The following is a 10,389-nucleotide window of genomic DNA, read 5'->3' on the forward strand; positions in this document are numbered from 1 at the left end:
TTCTCTCTTTAGTATTATTTCACTTGTAATTTTGGAGTGGAATAAAATATTGTTTGTGTCCGAGGAAGTAGGCAAAATTGGCCGAACCTCGTAAATTCTGGTGTTCTTTTATTGTTGTCTTATTGTCTTGTTTATTATTTAGTGGTTGTCATAATTTTTGGTATAGTAATTGTGACTCATTCACACTATATATATTTGGCTTCCGCAACAGGTCTGATATGATTGTATTAGGCAACCCAAAAATCTTCCACACATTTTCAAAGAACAACTTTGTTGCCTCCACTCCAGTAACAGTCTTCTTGCATGGAATAAGTACCACCATCTTAGAGAATCTGTCAACGACTACATATAGGTAATCATTACCACGACGAGTCTTTGGAAGACCTCCCAAAAGGTCCATAGAAATACTTTCCCAAGGTCGAGTAGGAACTGGTAGTGGAGTGTACAAACCCAACTTTCTACTAGCAGGCTTTGCGACACTACATAATCCACATCCCTTTATAAATCGACTTACATCTTCCTGCATACCCGGCCAATATACATAACGTTGAAGATTCAACAACGTCTTTATTTCTCTAAAATGTCAAGCAACTTTATATGTATGAGCTTCTCTCATCCAACTTATGCGTTCTGCAGCTCGAGGAACACACAACCTTCCATTTTTGAATAGCAGCCCATGTTGGATGTTGAATCCTGAAGTTCTTCCTGCCTTAACTTCTTTTATCTTGTCTTGAAACAAAGGATCCTCAAGATTCCATCCTGCATATTCTTCATGAGAAGCTGGCTCTATCTTCATAAATAAAGCTAAGCATAAAGTTGTTAATGGAGGTCGTGATAGCATATCAGCCAACTTATTATGAGCTCCCTTCTTGTACCTGATTACAAGATTAAACTGTTGCAAGTATGTCATCCACTTTATATGACGAGCTTGCTGAAAACGAGATTGCACTTGTAAATACTGTAAAGGGCGATGATCAGTATGAACCACAATTTCTTTGCCCAAAAGATAAACCCACCAATGCTTGACCGCTTTATATAAGGCCAATAGCTCTTTGTCATAAGTGGGATAATTTTTCTGAGCTCCTTGAAATAACTCAGAATGATAAGCAACTGGTCGCCCTTCCTGCATTAACACAGCTCCCACGGCATAACCTGAAGCATCTGCTTCTATCTCAAAATGTTTCTGGAGATTGGGTAGCGCTAAGATTTGTGCCTCACTTATTTTTCTTTTCAGCAAAAAGAAGGCTTCTTCTTATTCTTGATTCCACTGGAATCGTTGATTAGCTTTTGTCAGTGAATGTAGAGGCGATGCCAAGATGGAGAAATTCTTGATGAATTTCCGAATATATTGGCAAGCTCCCACAAAACTTCACACCTCTGTTACTGTCTTTGGTCTTGGCCATTCTGTGATCATCTTGATTTTATTAGGATCAATCTGCAAGTTGCCATTTCCTACCACGAACCCAAGATACACCAGTGTGGTCTTCCCGAATTCACACTTTTTCTTGTTGAGATGCAACTGATGTTGTCGTAATAGTAGAAATACTTGCCTCACATGCTGAATGTGCTTTTCCCTTGAACGACTGTAGATCAAAATATCGTCAAGGTATACAATAAAAAAACTGCTCAATATAATCCCTCAATACATCGTTCATCAACTGCATAAAGGTTGCAGGAGCATTGCATAAACCAAACGGCATTACCATCCATTCATATAGCCCTTGGCGCGTCTTAAATGTTATTTTCTGGGAATCTACTTTACGAATTCGAACTTGATGATAACCAGACTTCAAATCTAGTTTAATGAATACAGTTGCTGGTTTTAGTTAGTCCAGCAAGTCATCAATCCGAGGAAAGGGGTAACGATTATTGATGGTGATCTTGTTAAGTGCTTGGTAATCGATACACATACGCCATCCTCCATCATTCTTTGGAACCAAGACAATTGGTGAGCCACATGGTGAGCTGTTAGGCTTAATCACACCATTTTCTAGTAACGCATGCACTTGCTGCTTAATCTCCTCATTTTCCAGTACCGAGTTACGATACATACTGAGGTTTGGTAAGGTTGAGTCAGAGAGGAGCTGAATCTCGTGTTCTACTGCCCTCGTTGGTGGTAATCCGCATATTTCTTCAAATAAATCAGCATATTCATCTAATAAATGCTGAAAATCACCCTTTATTTCCTTGCAAGATAAAGTAACAGATTCAACCTTGGGTATAGAATCTATTGACCTGATCAACATTAGCACGAACGACTGACTTGCATTTAGCAATCTTTTAGCCTGACCAGCTGTTACCAATTCCATTGTTTGCTCAGGAATGTCTCCATGGACGACATATGTCTTTCCATCCTTTCGAAGGTGATACTTCTGAGCTCTTTGATAATAGATTGCATCTCGTTCCCAGATATATGGATTACCGAAGATCACTTGGCAAATATCAAGGGGAACTATCTCACACAACACCTCATCAATGAATTGGCCAGTGATGGCAAATCGCAATTTACATTGCTTCTGGATATTCGTCTCTGCTCCTTTATGAATCCATACCAAGTTATAAGGACAAGGATGAATCACTATTTCCAATCCTAGATTCTGCACTAAGCTTGCAGATATCAGATTTTTCTGGCTTCCTGGATCGAATATAGCTCCAATCACATCTTGTTTAACCTGAATACGCACAACGAATAGTTCTTCTTTAATGTTCGGTGTAGAGGGAGGTCACGAGCCTGTATCCTTCGGCATGGCCATCAAAGACAAACTTGTGTCCGCATTACTTACTTTCCCGAGCTCAACAAGATCTTCAGCAACAGTTAGTGTTGTTGTATGCTTCCCTTTCTCCTCTTTCTTCCATTTCTTAGGGAACAATTCTGGATGCAACTTCCAGCATTCTTTCTTGTCATGACCTGCAATTTTACAGTGCCCACAATACTTTTCAGATTAGGATGTTAGGGAAAAAGAGTCACCCTTCTTTTGATTTTTTAGGACTGAATTTCTTGGTCTGCTTGAAATTTCCTGTTTGTGACTTCTTCTCGCCATACGCCTTATTTTTTCTTTCAATAGCCATTGCTGTGGTGCTTGCACTAGATAAATCCTGAATTGGAAACAGATTTAGTTCAGCCCGAATCCGCTCATGTAAACCAGATAGATACTTTGTGCAGGTTGACGGGTCATTCAAGGATACTCCCAAGGTTAGTGCTTGTCGCCTAAACTCAGTGGTGTAGTCTTGTATTGTTTGATCTTTCTTTTGTCGTAGTCGATGCCACTGGTTCCACCGCTCTTCTAAGTACCCCATAGGATAAAATTCCTTTCGTACAGGCGCTTAAATTGACTCCAGATAAGGCCATCAACTTCTCTAGTTTTAGTAATAGCCTTCCACCAAGTTTTTGCATGTCCCGGCATTTTTAACGGTGTGTAGGCGACTTTTTGGGCATTGCTAAACCTCTGAAGAGTGAAATATGTATCAAATTGGTCGAGCCATGAATCTAGTTTCTCTGGATCAACTACTCCGTCGTACACAGGGATTTCAACCTTCGCTCCCACCTTAAAAAATTCTGGAACTAAGGTGGATGTCTGTACCATCACTGCTAGCATCTTCATCATCAACGTCGCCAAGTTCTCGTCTTCTCTGGGTGTCGACCACTTCCCTGGAAGTGGAATCGATATTCTCTCCTTCTCTCAGAGGCATGGCTGCTTGATTTTTTAATCCAATTAAGGACAATAACCATATCAGATGTAAGCTTTGCAAATTGCTCAGGCAGATTAGAAGATGGAGCCTCGTCGTCGCTGGCCATTGCAGGGACTTGTTGCTGCACTGAACGTTGATGTACATGAAATTCAGAAAGTTGTTCACCTGTTGCTTTGTACCCGGACTTCGTTTGCACCATCCACAGGCATGATCTATTTGCTCTGATACCAAAATATGATCTGCTTAAGTGAGGAGTATTCAATGAACACAATAGTTCTATAGTGTAATCAAAACATCAGGGAAAGAAGAAGAAGAGAAAAAACAATAAAACTCAAACTGAAAGACCTTTTATAGTAGAAATTGAGAGGATTTACATAGCAAAACACATCTCTCTCTCCCTGTGTGTTTTTCAAGCAACTACACGGATCTTTTTATATACTACTTAGGGTCTGATTCTGTTCCTAAAAATCACCAGAATTGTTGCTAAAAATTAGGAGCTTTTTAAAAGTCTGTTACCTAGCTTTTTGGTTGCTAAAGACCTGTTCTACCACCAGATTTATTTTCACCAAAATCTGAACAACTAACAGTAAAAAATACAGCAACTAACATTTAAAAAAAACAGAACATGAACACTAGATCATCCTTAATCATACTGAGTAACAGTCATACTACCCTGCTAAAGATGCTCAAACTACCTATGATAATCCTCTCTCATAGTGACAAGAATGAAGTACTCTAGAAATAATTGTGAAAATTGATTCCAGGTAAGCGCAGGCGAACCAGCTGGTCTAGTTATCATATAATCTCTTCACCATCTCTTGGCGGAACCAGTCATCTGAAACACTACAAAGTCGACCCCATTGGTCTCAACTATACTCATGTTCCACAACACCTCGTGGCAGCAGTCTAGATAATCATGTGGGTCCTCAAAAGGTGCACCACTAAAATGAATAGGGAAGAGCTTGGTAAACCTATCCAAACTCATCAAGGCCTCAGAAGACATAGCGGTCCTATCACCGGCATATGCCACAACAACCGGCTGAACCACCTCAACTGGCAGGGCTGTTGGAGTCTGATACAAGGGATCTGCCTACTCCGAGGTGTGAGTAGCGGGGGTCTGTGCTCCTCCCCCAACCCGAGAGATAGCTGGTGCCACCGGGAACGAACCGGTCTGGGCCACATCTCCATAAGGCCCACCAAGCAGACTAGAGCATCCTGAAGCACTGGAGTGGCTGTGAACCCCTCCGGGACCTGAGTTGGTCCAACGGGCACGATCTGAGGACCTCCTCCTCATGATCAATCGGAGGCTCCACTGCGGGTGCTGCTGCTCGAGCTCTGGGATGAGCTCTGTCTCTGGCTTGACCTCGGCCCCGACCTCTGCCCCTGGTAGTAGCTGTCACAAGGGGATCCGGTTCCTGCCCGGCTGTAGATGTTATGCATGTTCTCGCCATCTGTGAGAGAACAAGAATAGAATTGTTCAATCATCAATTATAGAATAAAATCACACAATAGAGAAGGAAAGAAGTGATTTTTTTTTCCTAAACTCCATAGCCTCTAGAAGATAAGTACAGTCGTCTCCGTACCGATCTCCCGGACTCTACTAAGCTTGCTCGTGACTCGTGAGACCTAGGCAATCTATTGCTCTGATACCAACTTGTCACGATCCGAAATTCCCACCCTCGGAATCGGAATGTTAGTCATTTTTAACAATTCAATTTAAATGAAAACCAATAAACTGAATAAAATGAAATAAAGTGTTTAAACCAAAATAACGGCGATATTTAAATACAATCCCAGAACTGGTGTCACAAGTACACGAGCTATTAGAATACTACAAATAATAGTCTAAAATGAAATAAATAGTTGGAATGATGTAGAAGGGGACTTCAGGGCCGCAAACGTTGTGCATTTGTACCCAAGTCTCCATCAAGCTCTGGATCCGAGCAATCTACTGAACGCTGCTAGGACCGAATCCAAAATCTGTACAAGTGCAGATTATAGTATGAGTACAACCGACCTCATGTACTCTATAAGTACTAAGCCTTACCTTGACGAAGTAGTGACGAAGTTAAGGCGGGTCACTTACAATAACGTGTACGTAATATAATAATAATAAAAGAAAATGATGGCAAAGCAATTAACTAATGAAAACAAACTCAATCCTCGTAATCAGTGAATTCAGAAATATCAGTCCTCTGAATCTCATATAAAAAAATACTGAAAGCTAACACAATACAAAAATGAGTACAACACATACAATCCGTTGCGGCGCGCAACCCGATCCCACCGTACAAACACAATCCTCCCTTATTTTACCGGATTAATACCCAGAATCACATATAAAATACGTTGCGGCACGCAACCTCATCCCACTATATAATCAGAATCAATATCATAATCATCCCGTATTTTACCATATCAATATCAAAATCACATATAAAATCTGTTGTGCCGCGCAACCCCGATCCCACCATATCAATTTCAAATTCTCCCTTATTCCACCATATCACAACCGTATCGGCATGCAACCCGATCCATAAACAAATTCAATAAATATAATCAATCCAACAACTCAATTCACAAGAATCGCTACGATTAAAGAATATGAAAGCAAAGTAATAAAGGAACCCCGTACCAAATCAAGAAATGCTACAATTAATACAAAGCAACAAGACAACCCAAATATATGATAGTTAAAGTGTACAAGTAAGACAATTAAGGCAAGTAAAAATTAATCATGGAATCATGGAAGAAACAAATATTTCAATACAAGAGTAAATAAATGACAAGTAAAAAGTTACGGTATAGAAAGCAATTAAAGCATTTACAGTTAAAATATGGAATAAGATAATTAATGAAATACGGAAAAGCATGAAAATAATTATTTTGATGGCGTATATACCCTCGTCACCTCGCATATATATCATTACACATGTAATTCACATAACATATAGTTCAAGGGTTCCTAATTTCCTCAAATCAAGGTTAGACCTAACACTTATCTCGCTCCACAATCAAATCAAAGCTCAACCAGGATTTTTCCTCTAAAATCCTCCTCCAAACCAATCAAATCTAACCAAAATTGACTTAATAACATCAAACAGTGTTAGGAAAATCAATTACAATATATAAAGCTAAAATATTTACACTTTTCTCAAAAAGTCAACCCCGGGGCCGCTTGATCAAAATCCAAAATTCTGACCACAATCCAATTACCCATTTACCCCCGAGCCCGATTATGTGATTACTTTCGAAATCATACCTCAATTTGAGGACTAAATCTCAATTTTACAAAACTCCCCCAATTCTACCCAAATCCCTAATTTCTGCCATGAAAGGGCATAAATTAAGGTTAGGAATCAATGAGTGTTGATGAAAATGGAAGAAAACGAGGTAAGTATACTAACCTATGAAGTGGGGATGAAATTTCTCTTCAAAATCGCCTCTAGGCCGAGCTCTAATGTGAAGATGGTGAAAAATGAAGAAAGTCCCATCTTTGGAACATTTAAGTCAATGGGCGTCAGGCCTTCTTCGTGTTCGCGAAAGACCTGACGCGATCGCGAAGTACAGCGGCCTAAGTGGCCTTCGCATTCGCGATAGCTCTTCCCCCCCTGGCCATCGCGTTCGTGACCCTCTGATCGCGTTTGCGTAGAACAAGCAGTTGATCCCCCCTTCCAGGCCCATACCCATCGCGTTCGTGAATAGTGATCACATTATTGCTTCGCATTCGCGACCTTAGCCTCGCGTTTGCATAGAGAAAATTCCACCCCAGCCCAGGTTACTCTTCAGGTCTGTTTACACAAAACGTTGACCGTAGTAAACTCAAACGAGCTTTTAAGGCAAAATTTCTCATTTTCTTAAATTTTTCCCATAAAACTTTCTGAAAAAAGACACGGACTGCACACGTAAATCGACAAAGTCTAAACGGAGCTATTCGAGATCTCGAAATACAGAAATGAAGGCTAAGACTCAAAGTGACCTATCGAGTCATCACAAACATTGTATTAGTAAGTTGGTTGAAATTTATTTTGCATTACTAAATAAAGACTACTAGTAAAGAAGGCTGAATTCTCTTATAAAATATAAATTTGATCTAATATTTAGATTACAATTTCATTATAAAGTCCTCGAAAATACTTATCGCATAGGTTAACTTTTGAGCCGAAGTTTACGCTCATGATATTTTTTTTAATATTGTATCATAGCAAAGTGTCTGTAATGTGCTTTACACTCTAGAAGACATAATTAATAAATGAAAATTACTTGTAAAAAAGTTAAATTTTCTTATTAGATGTGAATTTGATCTAATATTAAGATTATAATTTTATTATATAGTCCTCGAAAATACTTATCTCATAAGTTAACTTTTGAGTCTGAATAACGATCATAATAAAATATTTTTATATTGTATCAGAGCAAAGTGATTGAAATGTGCTTTGCATAACTCTTGTTAGCCCTTTTCTGTAAAATCTTATTTCAACCACCGTTAAATCAAAAATCAATAGAAAAAATATAAGAAGTGAAAAAATTAGATAACAAAAGTGGAGTTCCATCCGTTTTCGACAAATATTAAGAGCACAAAAAAATAACTACTTTAAGTAATTTCTCGAATCCATTATCTTTTTCAACTTGCTTGCAATATCTCCTTTAGCATTATTTTTGTTTTGAATTATATGCTTCATAAATTTCAAGTAAAAGTATTTTAAAAAATAATGTGTTTGGTATGACAAAAAAGTATCTATGAATTTTTTTTCTCTAAGCATAATTAATAAATGAAGAATATTTAAAAAAATATAATTTAGTTGGAGTAATTAACATTAGTGAAGATGAGTAATATAAAACAAAAAAAGAACATGTCTTAATGTGTCATAGTTTATACATTACCATATAAGTTGTAAGTATGAAATAACAAGTCTGAGATGACAACCAAATAACTTCGAAATACAGTATTGACTATAAAATTACTTTTTTCTTCTAATCCCTATCATTTCACCTACTTTCTATCCACCTCTCTCAGATCATTGGCGCAATACACTTTTTCGTAGCATCACAATAAGTGTAATATGCAAAATAATAAAGTAAAGATCCGCCAAGCACACAAAAGCAGTCGAAGCCAGTTTCCAGTAGTATTTTTTGAGTTTTATAATATTCTCTGAATTAACAAACTTCTAGGATCGGGTTATCACGTCATTAGCGGATAATATCGGGTCTAAGTCCTCTCCCACTGTAACATGTCCATTTTCTCTTGGTTCTTTTTGCAGTGTCTCTAACTCCAAAGTTGATTTTGCCCTTGCTACTATAGCTCTTTTCCTAATGTCCAAATTACTTTTGCAAGACTTCATTCTGCTGAATTTGATGTGCGTTACCAAAAGGCAATGCCAAATTCCAAAGTAAAGGCACCAATGATCAGCCAGGTGAATACTTTAATATCGAAAATTTGAGCACTACATTTTGAAAAATTAACACTCCTCTAAAAAATAGGAGCACAAAAGTGATTTGGCCTACGAATGAGTTGAAAACCTCGTCTGCACGCTTCTCCATGTCCATAATATAAAGATATAGTTGGATCGGTGTTCCACAGTGATCAAGGCATCAACATTGGTTGTCAAAGCCTTAGGAAGATCCGGAGAATCACCAGCACCGACAACAACTAGTAAAGGATGAAGATTTCTCTTATTAGATGTGAATTTGATCTAATATATAGATTATAAATTCATTATATAATTTTTGGAAATGCGTATATCATAAGTTAACTTTTGAGAATGAGTTACAATCATAATTTATTTTAATATTATATCAGAGAAAAATGGCTAAAATGTACTTTACACTCTAGAAAGCATAATTAATAAATGAATAATATTAATAAGAAAATAGTGCATTATCTCATTTCTAGTAACTAAATTATAGTCTCATTATATGGTTTTGAGAGATATTCACCTCATAACCCAACTTTTAGATTGAGTTACGACTATGATGTATTTTTTAATATGGTATCAGAGCAAGGTGACTAAAATATATTTTGCACTTTAGAACGCATAATTAATAAATATTACTAGTAAGCAAAAGCAAATCCTCATCTTAAATGTTAGTGTTTCTAATTTGTTAAGTATAACAAGTTAAATAAAAAGGCTTCTTAAATAAATTAATATCATAATTTTATATCTCTTATTTAATTCGATATGTAGGCCGTAGTTTCACTGTTATATGGTCTTGGAAGAATTTTACCTCGTGCATTAACTTTGGAGTTGTGTTAAACTTAAGATTCATTTTCTAACATGTTATCCAAGTTAAAGCTAAGACAGCTTTACATCGAACTTCAACCTAATTATTGTAGTAAAAAATTTTGTCAGGTAAATTTGAGAGAGACAAAAATTCGGGGGTTTATCAAATTCCATCAAATTACTATAATTTCTTTATTAATCATGGTTAAGTAATATAAATTTATATGAAAACACATATTACATATTTAGTGGTGTAATGTAAACATTCGATGCGAGTAATTTTTACCAAAAATATCTACCATGGAGATGGTTATTCAAGAGAGAGTTTTTATTTATTTGCCTTAATTTTCACACCATGTTTGAAATGTTCCTTTTCTTGGAAGGAAGCAACGCATTTGGCTTTTCTTTGTCACTTGGCAACATTCATTATGTAAACTTTCGTAGTTAAAACATTCCGTTCACGAGATAAACGCACAAG

General features: G+C 37.3%; 1 protein-coding gene across 1 annotated transcript; it reads right to left on the bottom strand.

The window, feature by feature from the left end:
* Window positions 1–583: 583 nt before the first annotated feature.
* On the bottom strand, window positions 584–3,584 carry LOC138909191 (uncharacterized). Its single transcript, XM_070200377.1, has 6 exons — window positions 3,293–3,584; window positions 2,784–2,908; window positions 1,913–2,672; window positions 1,696–1,795; window positions 1,376–1,583; window positions 584–1,183 (listed from the first exon to the last, which is right to left on the bottom strand). The coding sequence occupies exons 1-6, from the start codon at window positions 3,582–3,584 to the stop codon at window positions 584–586; spliced, it is 2,085 nt and encodes a 694-aa protein (XP_070056478.1).
* Window positions 3,585–10,389: the final 6,805 nt, after the last annotated feature.

The sequence above is a fragment of the Nicotiana tomentosiformis genome, chromosome 4, assembly GCF_000390325.3.
Source record: "Nicotiana tomentosiformis chromosome 4, ASM39032v3, whole genome shotgun sequence".
Lineage (NCBI taxonomy): Eukaryota > Viridiplantae > Streptophyta > Magnoliopsida > Solanales > Solanaceae > Nicotiana > Nicotiana tomentosiformis.

Coding starts and splice junctions, on each gene's coding strand:
- LOC138909191 (XM_070200377.1), bottom strand. CDS start 3,584: ATGGTACAGACATCCACCTTAGTTCCAGAATTTTTTAAGGTGGGAGCG. Junction 2,909..3,292: donor AAGGAATTTTATCCTATGGG/GTACTTAGAAGA, acceptor GTAAAATTGCAG/GTCATGACAAGAAAGAATGC. Junction 2,673..2,783: donor ATCTTGTTGAGCTCGGGAAA/GTAAGTAATGCG, acceptor GTGCGTATTCAG/GTTAAACAAGATGTGATTGG.